Source organism: Taurulus bubalis (assembly GCF_910589615.1).
Source record: "Taurulus bubalis genome assembly, chromosome: 9".
NCBI classification, from domain to species: domain Eukaryota; kingdom Metazoa; phylum Chordata; class Actinopteri; order Perciformes; family Cottidae; genus Taurulus; species Taurulus bubalis.
In genome coordinates, this window is record NC_136597.1 from 25,923,678 (window position 1) to 25,948,157 (window position 24,480).

At 42.7% G+C, this 24,480-nt stretch overlaps 1 protein-coding gene across 1 annotated transcript in view; it reads right to left on the bottom strand.

Annotated features, from left to right (window-relative positions):
* Positions 1–237: 237 nt before the first annotated feature.
* The window catches only part of LOC306741407 (metabotropic glutamate receptor 8-like), a gene marked incomplete at its 5' end in the record, with an annotated part of 98,350 nt that continues 74,107 nt past the window's right edge, over positions 238–24,480 (bottom strand). Inside the window, 4 exon segments of the mRNA XM_079223688.1 lie at positions 238–349; positions 3,241–3,487; positions 20,420–21,355; positions 22,985–23,124. Of these exon segments, the coding sequence (XP_079079814.1) occupies positions 300–349; positions 3,241–3,487; positions 20,420–21,355; positions 22,985–23,124 (1,373 nt within the window). The 3' untranslated portion in view covers positions 238–299.

Genomic DNA, 24,480 nt, shown 5'->3' on the forward strand with positions numbered 1-24,480 from the left:
CAAAATTTACTTTTTTTTTTCCGTATATTTTTTCCGACTTATTTTAATCATTATCATTTTTTCCATCCTTCGGGGTTTACCGTTCTTCTTTTTTCTCGCGGAATTTTTCGGGTTTCTGTCGCCGCTCAGGCCCCGCCCCTCCCCCCAACCCGCTGTCTGTAAACATAAAAACACCACAGATGCATTGGTCCAGTTTGTTCAGATCCTTCAGATTGTTCAGAGCGCCTCGCGGTGACGTCTGGCAGAAATCTGCTGCTTTAAATTTCCCGGGACGTCCTGCAGTGGAAGGAGTCCTTCCTTCACATGGCGTGGTTGGTGTAGCTCACGTAGGTTGTCTTCGTTGGCGGCACTGAGGAGAGGAAAGGAAACAGCAGGTTGGTAAAACACTTATTACACGGCATATACTGAAAGAGTCACGAAATACAATATATTGGTTATAACATATATAACATTGAGAGGGCTTAAAATAACAATTTCCACTCGAGTTTAGGCAAGACGACCAAATTGCCACAAATGTTGGATTTAGGCAACAAAAATACATTTTACCCCTGTATTTGTTGTTGCAACTAATTTAAGAATTTCTGCCAGATGGATTATTTGAATGTGGTCAGACATTGTCGTTGGTCGTCTGCAATCTTTACATAATTCCATGTTTGGATTTCCGGCGGCTTCTGTCAAAAGATATTACTGGAGACGTATTGTACATACTATTAAATTCCTTTATCTCATTCTGTTTGCACTTTTCCATCATTATTGTGCTTCCTTGCCTTGCCTTCCTACTCTCATTATATGAATCATTTCTGTCATATGCATTAAATGTGTTGTAACTCTGCTATGTTGTTGGTCACATGACATCTATTGTTCTTCTGTCCATCCTGATAGAAGGATCCTCCTCTGTTCCTCTCCCGAGGGTTTCTTCCCTTTTTCTCCTCGTTAAAGGTTTTTTTTTGGGAGAGTTTTTCCTAATTCAAAGTGAGGGTCAAAGATCAAAGGATGTCGTATGTGTACAGAATGTAAAAGTTTCAGATTTTGTGATGTTGGGCTATACAAAATAAATGTAATGGAATTGAATGTATTGAGTTGCTGCTAGGATGTTAAGATAATTCCAACAAAAATAACAAAACATGTCCTTGAAGAAGATAGCCAATGTGTGAAAATGACACTTTTTGAGCGATCCATCCATCATCTTCCACTCATCCAGGTGGCGAGAGCAGCTTAGCAGGGGTATTCCAGACGTTCCTGGGAGTCCCTGAGGCGTTCCCAGGCCGGCTGGGATCCCTCCAGTTTGTTCTGGGTCTACCTTCTGGATTCTTTCCAGTTGGACATGCCCAGAAAACCTCTAATGGGACGTCAAGGAAACATTCTGATCCGATGCCCAAGCCACCACAACTGAGCCGTCTCTACTCCGAGCTCTTCCTAAGGGTGTCATTCATTTTGTATTTTAGAGAGATCCTTGATTTCAAACAACTAAACCATGACTATTCCCATTAAATGTGCAGGTGATCTATCCAGCGGCACCAAATGAGCCTCACAAGAGTTTTCGTCTCACGTAGTTTGGCTCTTTCTCCTTGGCGGCCTCGCCTCCTCGCGCTGAACACCGCAGGATGAAAGAGGCTCTCTCATGTGAGGTTGAGCTGCTACTGCTGCTTGTTAGATTAAGCAGATCAGTTCAGTCAGCACATCTCTGATGAGTAAACAATCCGGCGTCTCCCACTTTTCTGCTGATGGACCGAAAAAAGAAAGCAGCTTTGAAGTTGTAACTCTGAGCTGTAAACAATTTCATCAGATCTGGTCTCAGGTGACGTCTAAACAAACTCCAAGTCAACTTCCTGTTAAATCCTCATTAGAGAGGCTGCACCCTGACTTCACCTCCACACGGTCGACTGTACGTTGACAGGCTTCTTCTCACAGCACCTTTGTTCAGAGAATAATTAACAGTATTCACCGTGAACCTTTTCTTGTTCATCAGTACATGCCGCCTGATTGCAAACGCTTCCCACATGAAGGTAAATCCACTTGTTCACCACAGGCAGACAGGAAGGTCTGTGCATCCTGGCCAAAGGTACACCACCATTTACACCGTAAGTAATCTCCTGCCACAGCAGCTTGATTGATGTCAGATGTTGGAGAAGACAACTTTAAATGTTGGAGTGGTCTTTCATGCTTTTAGATCGTAGAAAGTCTCCTTTGTTTCGTGCCTCGCCACAAGACCCTCCACCGGGTCAAGGTGGCGATGCATTGTCAGGGGCAATAGCTCCCGATCGGGTCTCCCAAGGCAAAAACGATACACTCAAAAAATCTACATGGAGCCGTTTCCCTTAGGGCCCGCTACTTCCAGTGATAGGCATTTGGGGTTGGGGGTCATTGTTCGCCAGGCAGCAGAGGAAATGAAAAACGCTGCTAAGCCCAGCGGCCACGGATAAGTGGAAGTTAATGGATGGATGGATCCAGAGAGCAACTGTTGAATATAATATAATACAACACTCATTGGTTAGAGCAACTGGAATCGTCAAAATATGTGCAGATTAAAAGAGGAACAGCTTCCTGTGCTAGTGTCAAGAAATATAAGGTTAGAGAATCGGAAGTCGGATACAAGATGGCCACTTTCCAGGACAGTCAGAAAACCTATCCGAGGTTTGCTTCTGCCAGTTAGCCATGGTTAGCAAAACCAGTTGATTAAACTGGCATACCTGCACATGCAAACATCTTAGCAACAGGTTCACAGACAGAAAGTTTATTAAAGAGCATTTTTCTATTGGTGATGCATCGAGCAGCCATCTTGGATTTTGTGGTTGGGGTTATTGGGGTTCGCCGCAACTTTCGGTGTCAGAAATCAGACTTTGAGAGAAGTTCCAGTTGACATTTGTGGTCGAAGGTCAATGATGCTTTTCTGGACTGGAAAACAAATTCAACAGTATTCTCTCCGCCATGTAACACTGTTGGCTTGTCGAATAAATGGGAGTTTTAATCATTTAATTATTCTTCATCTGGGGCCAAAATGATTTAATATGTAAATAATTAAATTGGTGTCTGAATGATACTGTTTTTTATCTGTGGAAATAGTTTGTCATTGAAAGAAAACTAAACATCTGATTTCAAACTTTTGAATAGTGTAAGTTTCGAAAACTACTACAATGATGTTTTATCGTTATAGCACAAAGTTTTACTTTCTATATAACCACAAACTTGCTGTTTAAATAATATCCATTGCTAAAGCATTACACTTTAACGCCCACTCACCGCTGGCCTCCACGCCCTCGCACAGCTCCGTCTTCACCTCGCCGTTGGGCCGCTCGGCCGCCAGGTGCGACAGCTTGCTGGTCATGGTGGCGACGGTGACGATGGCCTTGAAGCTGCGCTTGCGTTTGGGGACGTTCTGCTCGGGGTGGAGGATGATGACGTAGACCTTCGGCATGTAGAGCATGCCCAGAGAGACGGAGGCGCTGAGGCTGAGGGAGACGGTCAGCGTGGCCGTCTGGATGTACATCTGAGGAGGAAACAGGAGGGCAGAAGGTTACCGACAGCCGGCCACGAGATTCAGAAACGCAGCAGGAAGCCGCCTTAACACGACCGCAGAAACCTACTGCTCACTCCCTGTGGACTGTGATGACCAAGACACCTCCAAACTGCACCTATTTCATGTTTTAACACATGGAAAACTTCTATAATTTCCTCTAATCAACAACCTGCTTTTCCCTAAAACAAAAAAAATGGTTCCCTTATAGACATTTTAAACACTAGCGTTGCTGTCGATTAATGTTCTGATGATCAGGTGTCTGTTTTTTGTTAGTTTCCCACTTTTGTTGTGCACAACAAGAGTGCAAGAAAGAAGAAGACTGCAAACGTTCAAACTGGGATAAAAAAAAAAAATGAAAGTTTCATTGCAAATGTTTTCTGAATGCATTCAAGACGTTTGTTAGAAAGGATGCGCTGAATGTAAACACAACTGTTTGTATGAAAACTGCACGAGTGAGCTCCCTTTAATTAGTGTCAGTCCACTGATTACTGATTACATCCCTCAAATTACTAACTTTGTCCTTAAATTGCTTATTCAATAAATCATCATTCATTCCCTATAAACACTCTGATCAAAATACTGATTCCTGTCTCTGGATCTATGGAAGCCTAAAGGCGTCATTGTGGGGGGAAAAACACATTTTTACTAAAACACGCTCCTGAATTTATACATGCTAATGAAGAATGGGAGATACAGTATGTACAACAAATAAGTCTGACACCTGAGCTCCAAACAAATATATGTATTTCAGGGTTCATACACATTTTGATCAATGGGTTTCCATGACTTTTCCATGACTTTAAACCAAATTTCCATAACCAAACATTTTGTGAAATCTCGGTGTAAACATGAAAAAGTGAGAAAATGTAGTATTTAAACTAACAATGAGAATTCCAACGCATACAGTAAACCTTAAATGACACCAATTATTATTTTGTTTTGAGCATCTTTCTTTTAAAAGCATATTAATTATTTCAAACTCAGCGCAAATGAACGTCATGAACACATGAATATAACACATTTACATGACTTTTCCAAAACTTTGGGGATTTTTGTTTCCAGGTTTTCCATGACCGTACAAACCCTGGTATTTGCTCCCCTAAAATATTGTTCATCAATTTAGTTTCAGTCCCTCAAAATATGAAAATGCGTTTGTCCTCGTTTCCTTCAGAGATGTATTCTCCCATGCCCTCATTTGTTGGTTCAAAATAAACATCAGAAGAAGAAAGAAAAAAAGCCCCATTAAATATAAATGTATCATGTTATAAGATCCAGTGATGAAAGAAGTACTCAGATCTTTGACTTAAGTTGAAGTATTAATGCCACAGTGCAAAAATACTCAAAATATTACTTGACAGAAGCAAAAATAAAGACACACTCAGAATGCAGAACGGCCCATTTTATAATCCTATAGCTCATGTTTAGTGGATCATAATTATTGATAAATTCATGTGTCAAACACCTTGATGGTGCAGCTGGTAAAGGAGGAGCTCATCTAAATGGCTTAACTGTTCGGTAGCTTAACCTATAACATTATTCATTAGTGGATTCCTAATGTGTCTATGCAACGTAACTAAAACTGTCAGTTAATGCAGTGCAGTAAAAAGTATAATATTCAAGTAGAAAGAAGCAAAAGATTGAAATACTCAAGTACCTCTAAACAATACTAAATAGTACTTGAGTAAATATTTCCACCACGGCTCTACTTCCCGTCTCTTGACTAAATACAGACTAAATGATGGCCTGAACTCAGCAGGAATAACTCCATAAGTTTTTATTAAAACGAGCAGATGGTCGACTGCTTGGTTCATTTACTGCAATCAATCTGGTGACTCGTGTTTGTGGCTGATAATTTTGTCTCCTCCTGCAGATCCTTTGGCACATAACCAGCAGTCGTTCAGAGCGGGAAAGTCAGAGTGGTTAATATGTCGGGCTGCGGTTTTCACTTTGCTGCTCGGGGGAGATTATGCCCTTTGAGCAACTAACTGCGAGACTTTTAATGTGAAACGTCTGCAGGAAGTGATAAGTTTCTCTGACAGGAGCTTCAACCCACAAAAATGGCAAAATTTGAAGCAAATGGAAATAATGAGTGATTAAAAAACAGTTTCAGCTACAGAAGATAAAGTGGAGAGAGTGATGTGACTGTGAGGGAAATTAAATGTACTTAAACTAAACAAAGACAACAGGTGAACATTGTCTTAAAGGTCACATCTCGCTCATTTCATCCTTGTATTTTACTTTCCTACTAGAACATGTTTACATGCTTTACAAGTAAAAAAACAAACATTATTTGTCTCATACTCTCCGTTTGAATACACCTGTATTACCCTGTATCTGAAGCGCTCAGCTTTTAGCGCCTGTCTCTTTAAGAACCGCTCTCATAGAAGTCAAGTCTACTCTGATTGGTCAGGTCCTTTCGGTCCTCTGCATTGCTTCCTAATCCCCAGGGAGAAAACTTTTACAATTTCCGTTGTCCGTCAAGTGATGCCACAGGGGCGCTAATTATTTATTTTCCCCATAGATTTAAATTGGGAAAGAGACGCCTGTAACTCAGCGGATCATTTATTTAAAAGTGGATCAACATCCCAGTACAAACACTTTAATGACCCTTATTTACATAATAGTAATATCAGAATCCAAGGCTATTTACTTTTCTCCGTTCATGTGAATAAAAAAAAGAAGGCTGGACCGAGGGTTGGGAGGCGGGGCTAAGGGGAACACTCTTATGCTGCGTTCACACCAAAAAGCGTTGCCAATTTTTCACGCGAGTAGATTGCATGCAAAGTCAATGCACATACGTCACGCTATATCCCGTTTTGGTTCCGTGTATTTCTTTTTGGATTCAGCGTTTTGCTACATTTACAGTATTTTTCTAGCACCCAGACCAGTAAAAGTACCAAAAAAACTAAAAGACGTGAATCTCACTTTCTACAAGTTTGGAACTTTAAATAAAGGTTTGGTTGTGTCTGCGGCCGAGATGAATACAAATATTCCACATGAACTAGATATATAATATCCATCGGTATAATCCATCATATGTAGCTATACCTATACAAAATAATGCACTGTTTTTTGTAGATATCCCATACAATTATTTTGTATGTTATCCAAGTAATCATGAACGAGGAAGTATAAAGACCGCAACTGGTCCAACACATAGCAATCTTTCAGAAAGGAGACTTCACACAAATTGTTGAGGATGGATTGAAAAAGCACTGTGAAATAAATGATTATGCTATTCATTATTATTATTTATTATATCATTATCAAAAGCTTCTTAAGCATTCAAAGAGAAATACTGAGCAACGCATTTCACCTGCTCTCACCCCGTTAACTGGGAGCTGTGGGATCGCTCTGTGGTGGACTGTTCAACCATCGTTGACTCCTAATAATCTCGGCCTCTAAACAGGATCAACAACAACAAAGCAGAGAAGCAGCAGGACTCTCTCTCTCTCTCTCTCTCTCTCTCTCCCCCCATCTCAGCTTGACAGATGACCCTGAACGCATCATTAGGCTTCATGCTGCGTTCATGAGCCAGTACGGGACTATTGATCCTCCGTGTTGTCGTCTCTGTCTGCAGTGTAACGACGAGTCTTTACTGGCAGAAGGAGGCAGTTAGAGCCCCGATGCACAGGACTGTGTACTTTATGTACATTTACTCAAGAGCTGTACTCAAGGACACAACAAACTCATTCTAAGCTAACGAAAACCACTCGTAGTAGTTTCAGGTGATTGTAAACAAATCTGAATATTATATTATATTTCTGCCAATAGATCCCGTGAAATCTTACACACTGGCCCTTTAAGAGAGTATTTTCTACTCTGTGGTATTGCTACTTTTACTGAATTAAAACGTCTGTAGTGTTATTAATTCAATATGTAAATGATCTCAATAGACTTGAGAAGGTAATCGACCAAATAAATCCTCAAAAAATAAATATATTAAACTAGTTTTGATGTTTGTATGTAAAAAAAAAACAAAGTCAATAAGTAATAAATATGCAGCAATATATATTCATTTGATGCCAATAATATTTTATTCAAATCCGTAACATAGACAAAACACACACACACATTCCTGTATAAACACTGAAGTGAGGACCAGATAACTTCACCTTGGGACCGAGGACCACCCTTTCTACTATACTTAAAAATAAATGAAACTTTCATTTGAGCACGAGCAGGCTGCCTGACTCCAGTTCCCACCTCAGATTATCTAAAAACACACACACACACACACACACACACACACACACACACACACACACACACACACACACACACACACACAGAGCGCAACAAGGCAGCACAAACCAGTTGTTTTCTTCTCTCCTCGCTCCTCTAGCGGCTCTCACAAACACACCTGTGCACACACACACACAGCCAACACACACACCACCACAACAACAACACTGCCGCCTATACCGCCGCACAGAGAACCGCTCGCGTCGCCACGGCAACCGCCTCACAAAAAGTGGAGGCCTGGGTTAATGACCCCCCGTGTCAAACTGTCAGCGGGGAATCCTCAGCGGGGCTGCGCTCAGCCACCAGGACGGAGGGGAAGGAAACGTGGCGACAGATGGCGAGTCAAACAGCGATCCCAGCGATACATCAAGGATTCATTATGAAAATGTATGACAGACAGCGAAGCATGAACTCATTTGTGGCCCTGAGAGAGGGAAACAAAAACCAGCTCTGAGATGATTTATGTGGCCTCTCCGGTACAAGCTGTTGTCACAGAAAACAAACGGCGCGAACGGCGCAAAGGTCAAAGAAGGCCGATGGAAAAGAGCTCGGGGGCCCGACTCCCGGACTGCCGCTCCGCATCACGGACTCACGGGGAGGGACACCCCCCTCCCCCGATGGTCGTTTTATAGCAAGAGTCTTCTTGAGGATTCTGACTGGGAACCAGACGGATCTACAAGCTCATGTTATTTTTTGCTTGGGACAAATTTGGACAATCACCGTTTATTGGATATGATGACTTGACTCTAAATGACCATAATTTACTAAATGAACATCATGCTGCATTGAAGAAGACTTAAAACTAGAGATTGAGACACAAACTCATGTTTACAATGTTTACTGAGGGATAAATCAAGAGAAGTAGTCATTTATATAGACTTCTATACAACCAGAGGAGTCGCCCCCTGGTGGTCAGGAGAGAGAATGCAGCTTTAACACATGAAGCATATACTTCTATACAACCATAGGAGTCGCCCCGTGGTGGACATGAGAGAATGCAGGTTTTAAGACATGAAGCATCGGCTTCACTCTTCAGAACCGGATGTTGCCCCCTGGTTCTTTCATAAAAACAGGAACCGGACCAGAACTCAAATGCAACAGTGTGGTTCAGACCAAAAAACACAACGACACCTGTTAAAGCACCCTGACAAGATTTTGTGTTTCTGCATCTTTAAATCTGTGCTTTCCAGGGAAATATACTGACAACTATTGGATGATTGCCGTGAACTTCGATAAAAACTTTGGTGATGAACGTTAGTTTAAGACCAAATACCTGCAAAACTTCTCCATCAGCCTCAGCTTTTTTTTTTTACTATAATATCTAAAGTCTTTGCTCGAGGGTTAGCGGTGGATTACAGTGTTGGCGACAATTTCTTCGCCGAAGATCTGCACGTAATGAAGATAATAATAAGTATGCAGTATGTGTAGGAAAGTAAACACTGCATATGTATGTTGATAAATCCCTAACTGGCATCATAACGGCTCCAAACTTCACCTCTGGGAATAAGTCAGCGGAACCGAAATGCATTTGAATGAATTTCTCCAAACAGGAAAGATAGTTCCGAGAAAGTTCTTCTGAGAGTTTCTTAAAGTTTGTTTCAAACACAGTGAGCAAACGTGTGCAGCAAAGAGGTGGATGATTATTATTTCACTTGAGAGGGAAATGTTCTTTTAGAATATTTACTTCTGATGCAATAGCGCAGCTTTAAAAAGAAAAAAAGTCTCAGTCATCAAACTTTAAATCTCCTTAACGGGGAAGTTTAAGGTGGGAAGGAAGGTTCTGGAGGTTAATGGAGGGATGAATCCTGTGACTGTGCAGCTCTCTGTGCCTGTGACCTGGATGCCCACTTCCTGCCTGATCAAAGCTGGTTTTTAAGCTCAGGAATGTGGAATTCTGATCTGAGGAAGCAGCCGAGGTCTGAGAGAGTTTGAGATCTTTAAACTGAGCGTCAGCAGCGGGACGAAAGCGACGCGGCAGCATCGCAAAACACAAGAACAATCAATGTAATTCGTTCGCTTTGGAAGAAATCAAATCGACTGACAAAGTAACGAAAACCTACGGATCCCCGTCAGCACGTCCATGAAAGAACTGTACTGGAAATAATATTCTAAGTCTCGGGGGGAGAGCCTAAACGTTACAATCAATATCCAGAACAAGCAGAATTTCTCTGGACAAGACAAAATGCCTCTGTCAATTTATTAAATGCTTGCAAGCAGGGAGAAAACCTCAACAGCCACGAATCACCAATGCCTGTCAGGGTCCTCTGCCACAATCCTCCATTTGACAATCAGTTATATACTTTTCAAATGACCATCCTCTTAAGACCCATCCCATCTCTCATTGGTTCCCACTATGCCACATGTGATATACATTCAACTGTGTGTTCCACGTCACAATATACATTGAAGATCTTCCACGTGTCTTGTATTTTGACCTAATCCATATTATAGTTTCAACCAATCCACTGTCTCCACATATATCAGATCTTGCTTAGAAAGATGACGGTGTCCTTTCTTCAGCACATTCATCAATCGATTCTGAGTGATATGTACCTTTGACCCTGGTAGTCAGCATCTTAGAGTTCCTATCAGCTGGTATGAAGTTGAGTACCATCAACTCCTATTGTATCAGTTTCTCCACGTCTTACTTGCAGTTACTCATTGTCTGAACATACACATTACACAACTCATGTTCAATCAAGGAATGTATATCAAAATACAGCATATACATATTTTCCCATTACAGAACCAACGCACACACACTGCACCTCAGGCAGGAAATAACTTTGGAGATAATTTCCACATTCTGCGTTGGCATTTCAGAAATCCAACATACAGAACGTTCTGTACCTCAGCGGAAACCTCCAGTGCCGACGGATCCAATTAAATATGAGAAAAGGAATCTGGACGTTTTGGCAGCTTTAATGTCATTCGTCTGATGTTTGGAGTGAAAGCTTAAACTTTCATCAGGGTTCTTTTCTTTTTCTTAATAAATAATAATAAATAAATGGAATTCTTTTTGGGAAACAAAACACTCCATTTATCATACATCTCTCTATTGAAATGTATTTTTTGTCTCACAATAATCACAGGATAAAGCATCCCCTGCTTTATGGTCTGTTTGACTCTAAATGACCGAAATTTACTAAATGAACATCATGCTGTATTGAAGAAGACTTGAAACTAGAGATTGAGACATAAACTCATGTTTACAATGTTTACTGAGGGAATAAATCAAGAGAAGTAGAGTCATTTATATAGACTTCTATACAACCAGAGGAGTCGCCCCCTGGTGGTTAGGAGAGAAAATGCAGCTTTAACACATGAAGCATATACTTCTTTACAATCAGAGAAGTTGCCCCCTGGTGGTCAGGAGAGAGAATGCAGCTTTAACACATGAATCATAGACTTCTATACAACCAGAGGAGTCGCCCCCTGGTGGTCAGGAGAGAGAATGTAGCTTTGACATATGAAACATATACTTCTATACAACCAGAGGAGTCACCCCTGGTGGTCAGGAGAGAGAATGCAGCTTTAACACATGAAGCATATACTTCTATACAATCAGAGGAGTCACCCTCTGATGATCAGGAGAGAAAATGCAGCTTTAACACATGAAGCATAGACTTCTATACAACCAGAAGAGTCACACCTGGTGGTCAGGAGAGATAATGCAGCTTTAACACATGAAGCATATACTTCTATACAATCAGAGGAGTCTCCCCCTGGTGGCCAGTAGATATAATGCAGGTTTTAAGACACTCCCACATCGATTTCACTCGTCACAAACGAAGGTCGTCGTCTGGCATTTCCACAGCTGGGGACAATAACTGTAAATAACTCTCTTGATACTCTTTTGTAACCGGATAACTACCGATAGCTACCGGGGAACACAAAAGCGTTGTTTTATTCCTGTTGGTTGGGCAATGGTCGACGCACTTTCTTTTTGCCTTCATTTATCCGGGTGATCGTTCCCTCTGGTGTCATTATTCTTTAGCCTTTACACTTTGCAATTAAAATTTAAGACATAATGATGAATTAAAGCATAAAATCCTGTCTGTTGCCACTTTAATTGTGATGCATAACCAAGCTGGAGGCGCTGCTGCTAGATACTGCCATGTATAAGAAACACTATGGAAAGATCCCTTTGTATTCATTTATACAACATCATGCTACTAATACTGCTCATACACATACATGTACTATGTGTGCTACCACATACCAATGCATACTACTGCCAACACTGTGTATATTTATTCTAGAGTATACACCGTATTCATATCATACCTCCGGCTGTTTATTCTTTCTACGTCTGTATTGTTTTCTTTATTACTTACTGCACTATATATTCTGTGCTTATTGCCTACTGTATGCAGAGTAATGTATTCATTACACACTGTTACTACTGTCTTTTATCTTACACTACTTACTCTCTATGATATGTATTATTACCACAAACACTATAACATTACTGCTCTGAGCTGTAAAGTTTAATCTAAAACCAGAATATGCAACAAACTAGCTGAGGAGACTTTTCTTAAATCATGGGAGAAATTAAGATAATTATTTTTTAAATGTTAAAAGTATGGATGGAATGAAGCTACAGATTCGTAGGAGATTATTATGTGTTGTCACAATTAAACTTAATTTTAACCGTAATGTTGATATGACACACTGAATGACAGGTCATTTAAAAAAATGACACTTCACATCTTAAAGGTTGCCGAGCCTAAATAAGTGAAAAGTGTGTGTTTCAAACTTCACTTTGATGTAAAACAAACCCCCCAAGAAACAGCTGTAATCGAGTTCAAATGACTGATTCTACAAAGCGATGATGATGATGATGATGATGATGATGATGATGATGATGATGATGATGATTACTGCATTGGCCACGGTAGGAATTCAACTCAAAACCCTGGTAGTGTTTGGCCCAGAAATCAACATAAACGACAGAAGAAAAACAAAAACATGGTGAATCCAGTATGAGATTATTTGATTCATATTTCCTGCTATAAATATTAGACTTCAGGCGTGTTTTTCCCAGTTCGGATTCATATCTTTCTCTCTCTGCTGTAAACGAGTAACATCTTCCCTTCATTTGGCCCGGAGCGATCTCTCTCCCTCGCTCACACACACACAAATTAAAAACCCACCACTTAAACGACAGCAATGGATGGTGGGTAATAACACTGCGGTTGCATTGACTTGCTCTCCGCAAGTCTGAGGCTCACGAGGAAGATAAGCAGCGGAGCGAAGCTAATCACAGCCAACACACAGTTGTTGTTTTTTAGACTACATTAGCGCGGCGTCAACAGCAGGTTCACCCCGGTGTCGGGTGTCAGGGTCGGCTGCTGTTTTCGGGTCGAGACCCGTGGAGGTAAACAGCCTTCACAGCGGCTTGTTTTTGTTTCTTTGAAGGGAACGATGTCTTTTTGCTTGTTTCCGTTAGCCGACATCGGAGAGAGACTTCTCTCTACAACGGGTAAAACAAGTTGAGCTTTCGCTAAGCCCCGCCCTCCTGCTGTCGCTCCGTCAAGCTTTCAGAGCTACGTTTCCATGGAGCCCACACTGTCACTAACTTTACTCCTGGAGATCCAGACAGAAGACATTGAAACTCAGGCTGACGCTACGCTATGATTGGCCAGTTTGCGTTCGAGGGCGGGACTTAGTGAAGAGGGTCAATTAGCTATGCTAGCAACCTGCTCCTCCAGGCTGCATGCTAAGCTAGCTCAGACACGACACACAGGGATCAACCATACGAGCCAAGAGGGTTCACCAACATGTTGGAAATGTTGAAATAATAATTTTTTATTTTACTTGGGAAGAGTCTCCATTAATTTGGATATGTTGCCATGACATAGCTTTTGGTGGGTTTTCCTCTAGTCTAGTGCCACCATGAGGTTGATATGTGTAGTTCAGAGAGAAATATCTTGACCACTATTGGATGGATTTGGTACCAACATTGAAGTTATTTTTGGGTGAATTATTCCATAAACCCATAATAAACTCAGAGTAGCTCAGAGTTTCTGTTTTCAAATGAATCAAAATGATCAATTCCACAGTTTGTTTTTACATTTGTTTTAATTTGGGCACCAAAAGAAGGATGGAGTGATCCGGACTTAACGGAGTTTGTACATTGAGTTTCCAGATTAAGTTTTGAGTCAGCGTTTAAAGGAATTTCCCTTAAAGAAACAGTCCAACATGTTGGGTCCGATGTTTCTGATCAGAGGTCCAGAACACTGTTAGCATAGCTTAGCACGACAACTGGTAGCCATAGCTCCATCAAAAGAGAAACAATATACTTTCTAACTCCAAAGCAGTTTAATTTACATCTCTGCATTCTTTACGCGTCTTCTTGTGTGTTTTGTAAAACATGGAGATGTAAATCAGCGAGGAGAGAATCTTTTTTTCCTTTTTTCTCTGGCATTGTGAAGTGTCTGTAGACGCTGATAATAACTCTAATAATAGCAGCGTTAGCATATTGATATGATAAAGTATCTCATCAGCTGAGGTCAGAGGAGCTGCATTCCCGGGAGGAGCCGATGTGGGTGGAAGCTGCATGTTAATCGTCTCTGGGATCCTCCGGCTGGGTATCAAAGCCTGCTTCATTATGTATGGAGGCAGCTCCAGTCCCTCCCAGCGGCCCGGACTGCTCGCCGTCTACCTTCCCCGTGCATGTGGACGTCTCCCCGGGCAGCCGGTGCTGCCTTCAGGAACCCAGCCCCCCTCTGAAGTGCTTATTAGTGATTCTGTGGCTTCTCCTTGGCGGCCCCAGCTGTGGCCGGCACACAGCCGACTGCTACTGATGCTGCTGCTGCTGCTGTAAATGTCAGCAAGCGAGCCCACTGCTGCAGATCCACAGCCTGACCTTAAAAGATCTGCCGAGCAGTTCCAGGTGCAGCACGTTTTGGATGGAGTCTAATTATAACGGGGTGTGTTTCAGAAGGGGTCGGGCTTTCTTTGCAGAGCAACATTAATGTTTTGTGATGTGCACGACTTGAACGTTGTACTAAAATCACAACGTAGTCTAGATGCATGTAGAAATGATGCATACAATGAGAGGAGCAGGATATTAATATTGTAAAGAAGGCACGAGATCACGATGACTTCAAAATGAAGTCTGTCCATCACAACCACAGACTGTATGACAGAAGAGGACGGAGTCGTCTCCTTTTGGTTTGTGGACTGATGTTATGAAGTCAGATGTAGAGACCTGTCAATCACCTTGTAGCCCCGCCCCTAAAGCATCCCCTGCTTTATGGTCTGTTTGACTCTAAATGACCATAATTTACTAAATGAACATCATGCTGTATTGAAGAAGACTTGAAACTAGAGATTGAGACATAAACTCATGTTTACAATGTTTACTGAGGGAATACATCAAGAGAGAAGTAGAGTCATTTATATAGACTTCTATACAACCAGAGGAGTCGCCCCCTAGTGGTCAGGAGAGAGAATGCAGCTTTAACACATGAAGCATATACTTCTATACAACCAGAGGAGTCGCCCCCTAGTGGTCAGTAGAGAGAATGCAGCTTTAACATATGAAGCATGAATAAAACAAAGGCAAACAGGCAATAATAATAAAAATTATAAGCCAAATACAATAAACCGTCTTTAAGATGTCAAATGTGAACCTGCGTAGCGTCTGTTATATCTCTTGGTTGTAATATCTCTTGGTTGTAATATCTCTTGGTTGTAATATCTCTTGGTTGTAATATCTCTTGGTTGTTATATCTCTTGGATGTAATATCTCTTGGTTGTTATATCTCTTGGTTGTAATATCTCTTGGTTGTTATATCTCTTGGTTGTAATATCTCTTGGTTGTTATATATCTTGGTTGTTATATCTCTTGGTTGTTATATATCTTGGTTGTTATATCTCTTGGTTGTTATATCTCTTGGTTGTAATATCTCTTGGTTGTTATATCTCTTGGTTGTTATATCTCTTGGTTGTTATATCTCTTGGTTGTAATATCTCTTGGTTGTTATATCTCTTGGTTGTTATATCTCTTGGTTGTTATATATCTTGGTTGTTATATCTCTTGGTTGTTATATCTCTTGGTTGTAATATCTCTTGGTTGTTATATCTCTTGGTTGTTATATCTCTTGGTAGGGTATTACATCATTTTGTGGGTGCATTTTGTCAAATCTTTATCTGCAAAGAAGTTCCAGTTGTCTGACAAATGTCGTGGAGTAAAAATTACACTATTTGTGTTTCTATGATGTCGCCTGACTGGCTGATCCATTGAGCGGTTCATCTGGAGGATTTCCTCCAATGTAATAAAAAATCTCTTTCATGCAAATACATATTTAAATCGGTGAAAGGCTGACAAAAGAAAGGTGTGAAAATCACTAAAACCGTCTTTTCCCGCGGTGATGCGATCAAAGGGAAGAAGTTCATCCGCTAAATGTTCTTTGTAGTTTAATCTCAGAACCGACATTCTTTATTACATTTTTAAGAAAACACTGATGTAATATAATTGCTCTGGTTTGTTTCACTTCAACTCAACGTCACAATTTGTCAGAGAAATGACGACGATGATGAAACTCCAGGAAAATGTATATTTTTCACAGGTGCATACAGCTAAACTTTATATTTTTAGCTTATAGAGTTCTGGATGCTGAGAGGACAGAAAAAAGGTTTCTGAATAAATCAACAGACTCTAAAAAGTTTGGAACTCCGAGAGTTTCCACCAGTTTCTTTCTTTTTCCAAGACTTGACTCATTGACAAGTTTTCAGTGCAACTGAATGGAAATGGAACCAAGTACATTTTCCCTCAAGTAAAATACTAAAATAAGTTTAAAAAAAAAAATACTTATTTTAGTATTTCCACTTCCTACTTTTACTCCATCTTAGAGGGAAACATTGCACTTTTTTTACTCCACTACATTTATTAAAGAGCTTTTATTACTTTAGAAAGTAAATAAATTAAACGACCCAACAGTACATGTTGTATGTAATACGGTTGATATTATTAGTTCATTAAACAATTAGTTGATTAGTCGAGAGAAAATGAATGAGAGTATTTTGACAATCGTACAATGTGTAGTAGTCTCAAATAATTTTGATGTACTTTTACTTTACTTGTAACAGGGCGTTTTCACAGAGTGGTATTAGTATTTTTACTTCAGTAAAACATTTGAGTACTTCGTCCTCTTTAGAAACGACTGCGGCTCTTTTTCCACCTCGCGTTAACGTTTAATCCGGATCGATAAAAAACTGAACGTGTCGGCGTCTTTTTTCTTTGACTCTTTTCAGCTGCAGGTTTCCTCTGAAGATGATGAACTTTCATCCGTTCTGCTTTCAAAGCTCTTCAACGTTTCATTTCAGATATGTTGAAATCACAGTGCGTCGAAATCCAACAGCAAAGTTTCTGGTCGGTCGATTTCACCAAATGACTGAACTTTGAAGCCGACTTTGAAAATGTTCGCGAGACGCGCAGGTGGTTTTATCGATGCACCTGTTGCGGTTATAGGAAACCCGTCACATTATTCAGGTGTTCACAGCTGTGAGCAGCGGCGGGCCGAGGGAGCGGCTGAGCAGCACACACAACAGCGCTCAGTGAATAACGAATACGAGGCCTGAGGCGCTGTGTTCATTTCAAACGGTCCGTCACTTGAGCGATTACGGACAAATAAAAGTTTCTTTTGGCTGCAGCTTTCAAGGAGAAGAAGAGGAGGAAGAGGAGGAGGAGGAGGAGGAGGAGGAGGAGGACTGCAGACGTCTCTGTTCTGAAGCCGTCGCTGCTTAATGTGAGACCTCACTCTGTTCGGTGTAATCTTTATGTGATCGTGTCTGAACATTCATCTGGAATCTGCTGCATCAGCCATTTCTAGGGGTAAAAATAACCCAGCGGTAAAACTGAGACCTATTTCTGATGAGACCAGGAGAAACCTGGACCCTTCAGATCAGGTCTTCCTCTGACTGTGGAACAAAACAACCGAACGCTCGAGCTCAAAGTCCCCTTACTCGCCAATTCGGGGGCTTTCGACCACCCACCGTCTTTCCTCTCGGGGGTCTCACGAGACTGAAGTCACATGTCAGCAGCATACGGGAAGCGATTGTTAAAAGATGCTTTCCTTCATCTTTCATGAGGGTCATCTGTGTCGCTAAAAGCTTTTTGCTTCTGCAGCTCCGCTGTGCGTGGAGTCAAAATGCAAAGTGTGCGTTGTGGAGCAGCAGACAGCGTCGCTGGAAAGACGTGATCAGACGCGCATTTGTCAGATGAAAATGTTCAAGCTCGTCTCGTGTGGTGTATTCGTGCCCGGCGAGGCCCGCGAGGCCCGGCGAGGCCCGGCGAGGCCCGTCCAGCTGCGTGAGGCGATCCCGACGGTGTTGCGCGGTCCCGGTGGACTCAGAGGGAACGGATTGAGAGGATTTTTGGCTGAAAATACACTTTCAAGCACCACTTTTAAGGTCCACGTGGACATGACGTCCTGTAGGTTCTCAGAGTCATGGAAAGTTTGAACATTCATGTCCCAGCATGCAACAGAACCCATTCCATCTCGTCTTTGCAACGTTTAGCTGCACTACATCGAAGAGATATTTCACTAAAATACAAAAACTTCCACCGGAACGTTTGACTGCGCGTTTACAGCAGACTGCTAGTTGTATAACTTGAACAGCAAGTAACTGTGACATATTCACAACATTATAGTCAACTGGCAGCTGTATACTGGGACTTATTGTGTTATTATGTTGCTGCAGTATTACAGCATTGAACTGTGATTTTACAGTAAACATCTTCACACTCTCTGTTTTTAAACTCTGGGATCCAACGGTGTGCTATTGTAGATGTGCAGCATAGTATTCCCACAATGCTGTGCAAATTTTGAACCATGCATTGACATTATTGTCAAAAGTTAAAGCCTGTGAAGTGACAATAGTTGAATTATTACAATATTAAGAAATATTACAGTTAAATCTTGCAAAAGTCAGAATACTGTATTACCGTAAAAGTCTGGGGTGATAAGCCGCTACTACCTTCGGTGGTTGTCCCCGCTAGCTCCCCGCTGTAGTCAGCTAGTGCTGCTGCTAGCTCCCCGCTAGCTCCCCGACAACCACCGAAGGTAGCAGGACCAGCCCCGGCTCGACACCCGGCTCGGGCAGAGGGGACGGTTGCAGCAGCAGCGGGGCTAGCAGCAGCAGCGGGGCGCTAGCAGCAGCAGCGGGGCGCTAGCAGCAGCAGCGGGGCGCTAGCTACAGCGGGGAGCTAGCGGGGACAACCACCAAAGGTAGTAGCGGCTTATAACCCAACTTTTACGGTATGTTGTGACTGCAGGACACTGTAAACACCTGTGACGTAATAATAACGTAATATATTGTGAAACATGACTGAATGAGTAATTCAGTGAGTAATTCTTCCCCTTGACTTCTATACAATTTGAAGGACAATCGATCAAATAGTTGAACAAAAGGTGAACCGCCCACCCGCCTGACCTACAGACGACCTTTTCGTTTCCATGATATCAACAGGAAGTTGTCGCTTTGTCTCTGACAGGATGTTTTAAGGAATAACTTTGAGCAGACTTTGAAGGCCCGTCCAGAACCCTTCAGGTGAGCTTCAAAGGGCCACGTTGCCTTTTCACTGATGGAAAATCAGACGTGATTAGGAGTGTTTCCTGGTTCACGTCAAACAACAAATCATTAGCAGCTGAACTGCAGCAGCGAAAAGAAAGATGATAAACTGGGTTTGGAGGGAATGACAGTGGATCGCTCCACCTGTCCTCCTGATCTCCCCACAGACACGATAATGAGCAGAACCCTCCATCTGGCATCTCGCTCACAGCACTCAACGCTCAAAAAAACTCAACCCCCCAAAAGAAAAACAGTCGCCGGAATGTGCTAAATTTAATTCTGCTCTAATTAGTTGTGTGCGGTGAGGCTGCAGGGCGGACTGGACTGAGCCTGTGGCCATCGGGAACGAAGCAATCATCAATCAGCCAGTCAGAGCGGAGAGAGACAAGCATTCACATTTAGTTTGCACATTTTCAAAAAAAAATCGGGTAAAATGTGCATTACATTTGGCAGGAAACCTGGCTTATCTATATATATATATATATATATATATACATATATATATATATATATATATATATATATATATATACATATATGTATATATATATACTTATGATATGGTTCTGTAATCATCTATTAATAACTACCTCTATACCTTTCAGTAAAAGATCAATCTTCACTTGTTTATTGTGTCTTCTACAAAGATCATGGCGCTAACTTTTTTACCAAAGACCAGTCTTTTAGGAAGTTCATATTTTAGTGTTTAATATACGTCTTACAATGAGTCAGCTCAAGGTTTGAACCAACTCATAAAAGTAGCTCGAGCTAAATAACTCTGCCAAAAACACTTCAAAGTCAACAGTACTCAGGAGACAAAAATAAATTGCTTTCGTCTACTTCTGTAGAAGTAAAAGTCCCAATTGGAGAAGTTTTCACAGAAACTCCCACTAAAAGAAAAGGTCAAATGAAGAAAAAGAGGTATATGATATGCCATCATCGGTGTCAGACAGAACAGAGTGAGAACATGTTGACGCTGCTGACGGTGTGAGTTTCCATTTATAAACTCTGCCGGAGGGCTGAACAATACATTAAACATGACATATGCATTATTGATCAGAGAGGCACACTCACCCGCTCCGCCGACTGCGCCGTGCCGAAGAAGATGGGGATGAAGGCGAGCCAGATGATGCAGGTGGTGTACATGGTAAATCCAATGGGCTTGGCCTCGTTGAAGGTCTCTGGCACGCCGCGCGTCTTGATGGCGTAAACAGTGCATGTGACCATCAAGAGGATGCTGTAGCCCAGCGAGCAGATGAGCGACAGGTCGGAGATGTCGCACTTGAGGACGCCGCGGGCGTTGCCGGGGTCCTGCGTGCGCTGCTCGCCGTAGTCCACGAAGGTGTGCGGAGGGTCGGCGACGAACCACACGAAGACGCCCAGCAGCTGAGCCGAGATGAGCGAGAAGGTGATGGCCAGCTGGGAGGCCGGGGAGATGAAGCGCGGCGCCGTCACCGCCGACTTGCCCTGCTCGAAGATGCGGTGGATGCGGTTGGTCTTGGTGAGCAGCGCGGCGTAGCTGAAGCACATGCCGAGGCCCAGGAATATGCGGCGGAAGGAGCAGACGACCACGTCGGGCGCGGCGATCATGGGGAAGGTGATGACGTAACACAGGAAGATGCCCGTCAGCAGCACGTAGCTCATTTCCCGCCCAGAGGCGCGAACGATGGGGGTGTCGTTGTAGCGCACGAAGGTGGCGATGACGAAGGTGGTGGCCACGATGCCCAGGACGGAGATGAAGACGGGCAACAGCGCCCACGGCGAGTGCCACTCCAGCTTGATGATGGGGATGGCCTGGCAGCCGGTGCGGTTCTGGTCGGGCCTCCTCTCGTAGGGGCAGAGCTCGCAGGTGAACTCGCTGGCCTGGAAGTGGTAGCCCTCGCAGCGCTCGCAGTGCCAGCAGCACGGGACGCCCTTCACCACCTTCTTCCTCTCGCCGGTGCGGCAGGGCAGGCTGCACACCGAGGCCGGCAGCGAGGAGTTGCCGGTGATCCACTGCAGGGTCTCCATCTGAAGGGGGGGAGGAGGAACCAGGCCGGTCAACATTGATAAGCAACGCCAGAATTATCATATAGTTCAGCCCATAGACTGAATGTAAGAAGTGGACGTAGACGTTTTGAAGCCTTGAGTTCGGCATTTGGACCGTCGCCATCTTGACTTTTTGCAACCAGTGAACAGGAAGTGACCATATGTGGAGTGAGGAGGAGTGACGTAGAGACCGTAGACGACTCTGGTGTCAACCTGTCAATCAGCTTGAAGCCCCGCCCTTAAGCGTCCCCTGCTTTATGGTTTGTTTGACTCTAAATGACCATAATTTACTAAATGAACATCATGCTGTATTGAAGAAGACTTGAACCTAGAGATTGAGACATAAACTCACGTTTACAATGTACAGTCATCTGCTCGAGACTTCTATACAACCAGAGGAGTCGCCCCCTCCTCGTCAGGAGAAAGAATGCCGCGATAAGACTCTTGTTCGTTGGCTTCACTCTTCAGAAGCAGAGTTTGCCACCTGGATTAACCACCTTTCTAAATTGAAAATAGATCCAACTGCAAGTGTCAATAGCAACAATGCTGAAACTTTGGTTCTGAACCACTGGTAACTTAACAAACGTGGAAACAGACCCTATAAAACAAGCAGGAGGATTGAAACACTGTCTGGTCAGTGGACAGACTCTGTGCTCCCAGGTGTCCACATGAAGACTCCCACACAGACACACTGTGGATTCATAATGTGGAAATATTGCAGGAGTTAACCCAGTTAAAGAAAGCCAGTTCAGCAAGCAACGCCTTTTCCATTGGGACTCGCTCAACTCAAAGTTCACTTGGTAGCTTGTTTCCAAGCTTTGAGCTGAGATTGTTTCCAAAGTCCAGAGCAAACTGATCATGTTTGATAACGAGGATAAAGATGTCATTGGATATTCACATCAATCAAAATACGTTTACAAGTCCCTGCCACCAGCGTTTGAATGGGTGAATGATGACAGGTAGTGTTAAAGCACTTTGAGTGGTCGGAAGTCTAGAAAAGCTCTTTGTAAAGTCCATTTATCAATTTAATCTTCCACAGAATCAGCATTACGACCATCTACATTATCTGTTAAACTCAAACCTGATGGTTTGTTCCACAGAACCAATCGGGGAAGACGTCATTGGGAATTGTTTTTGGAAAAAGGGGTCGGCCCTTTCAGTTGATACTTGGGCAGGTAATCGGATAAACCATCAAACACCCTTTTCTTTCAGTGAAGAAATACTCCTGTACTTGTATAGCTATTTTCTAATCATCTGACCAATCAAAGCACTTTAACACTATATGACATCATTCGCCCATTCACACCCATTCACAGACTGATGGGAGGAGCCACCTGCCCATCAGGACTAACTAACGATCATATGGGAGAAATTTGGGGCTAAGTGTCTTGACATGGGCTAGCAGAGCCGGGGATCGAGGCCAACCTCGTTGATTGGCCCGCTGGGGTTTGGATAGAGTGGAGCTGCCACTTGACAAGAGGGACTTTCTGGTGATCTTGTGGTATCGCTGCCGTGCACGGTTAGTTTAAATAACCGCCATCACTTGGATGACGACTTGTTTGGCTCTGTGTGACAGACGCTGACGTAAATAAGAAATCATTGGGTCCTTACGTCAAGATGCAGCTGATTGGTCCAGTGTCCGATGACCTTGTACTCCGCCGTCGACCTGTTGTTGATCTGATACTGGAAGATGTCGTAGCGTCCGGGGGCGTCGCCGTTCTCGTTGAAGGTGACGGGAGTCCCCGCACTTCCTGTGGAGACACAAAGGCGAGAACAGATTCCCGGCTCAGACATAGCAGACAAACATTTATATGATGTGTCTGAGACGGTATACTTACGGCGTCTTTTTGTTAAAATTGTGTGTGATCAAGCTCGTGAGCGTTAGTTTCTTGGTGCCAAGACATTGATTCTGCTCGTGCCCTGTCCTTACATTTATCTTCAATTAAACTTTTGGTAATTTGTCTGAATCTCAGCTGACTGATTGGCTCCTGGTCATGTCACTCAAAGTGCTCCTTCTCCAGTTTCAAGGAAACACAAGATGCAAGACAAACAGTTATCCCAACCAATGGAGGTAGGGGAGGAACTGTGCCAATGGGTGGTGATCGTTTAGACAAACGGAACGGTAGATTATCAAGCCGGACGTTTTTGAACAATTTCACACTCATTACAGTTTTTCTAGTACATGCATTCGTCTGGAGCAATTTGGGGGTTTGTGTCGAGGATAGGTGGAGAATTGAACTACCAACTCTTGTTATTAATGGCTTGCCATGTAAGATCAATCTGATTGTTTACTTTTGTAAGTCCACATGGACTGAGGGTCTTTGGGGAAGACAGAAGGTCGACAGAAGATGCAAAAAAAGATGAAAACTTAAAGCTTTGTGCGTGAAGTTATTGTAGTAAAAAAAGAAATGAATGAAATAGGGTTTAGAACAACATGATGGTATTTGATGGTCATGCTCATGATTTCCATTATCTCTCAAAAGTTGTTTTTGACCATTTATTGCACAGATAGGGTGCAAACTATTTTTGATCATCGAACCCATACAGAAGAAGACCATGAAAAGCCATTTCTCAGAGCGCTGCATTCTTTGGCGATTGAATAGTGAGCACTTGTTCTGAAAACTGCTCTGAAACACTTGTACTCCCGTAAAATGTCCCCACTGTGGGACTAATAAAGGATTATTTGACCTTATATTTTCAATAAACCTAAGGAAGCCACGCACCCTTTGAGGCGGAGAATCAAACCATCAGCCCTCCGATTAATGGCTGACCAGCTTTGGGCTTTGAGGTGTGAAGTGAAGTCCCCGTCATGATTGAATTTGTTCTGGTTTCCGTTCAGGACTCCAAGAGATGCGGCCAGAGGGGATTTGATCAAACTATTTGTTTTGCAGACGTCTGCTTCGTCTCTTAGAGCCGTCGGCTGTTATTTCCTCTCAGGTTTGAGTCATCTTATCACAGTTTCCTCACCAGAACGTCTTGTCGCCGTATTGTCTCTAAATCCCTCCTGCCAAGTTAAAAACAATGTTCACACTACGCCTGGAAAATATTTATATTTTAAACATCTGAAAATTCCGACACTCAAAATGTTCTGGGTTCTCCCGAGCAAT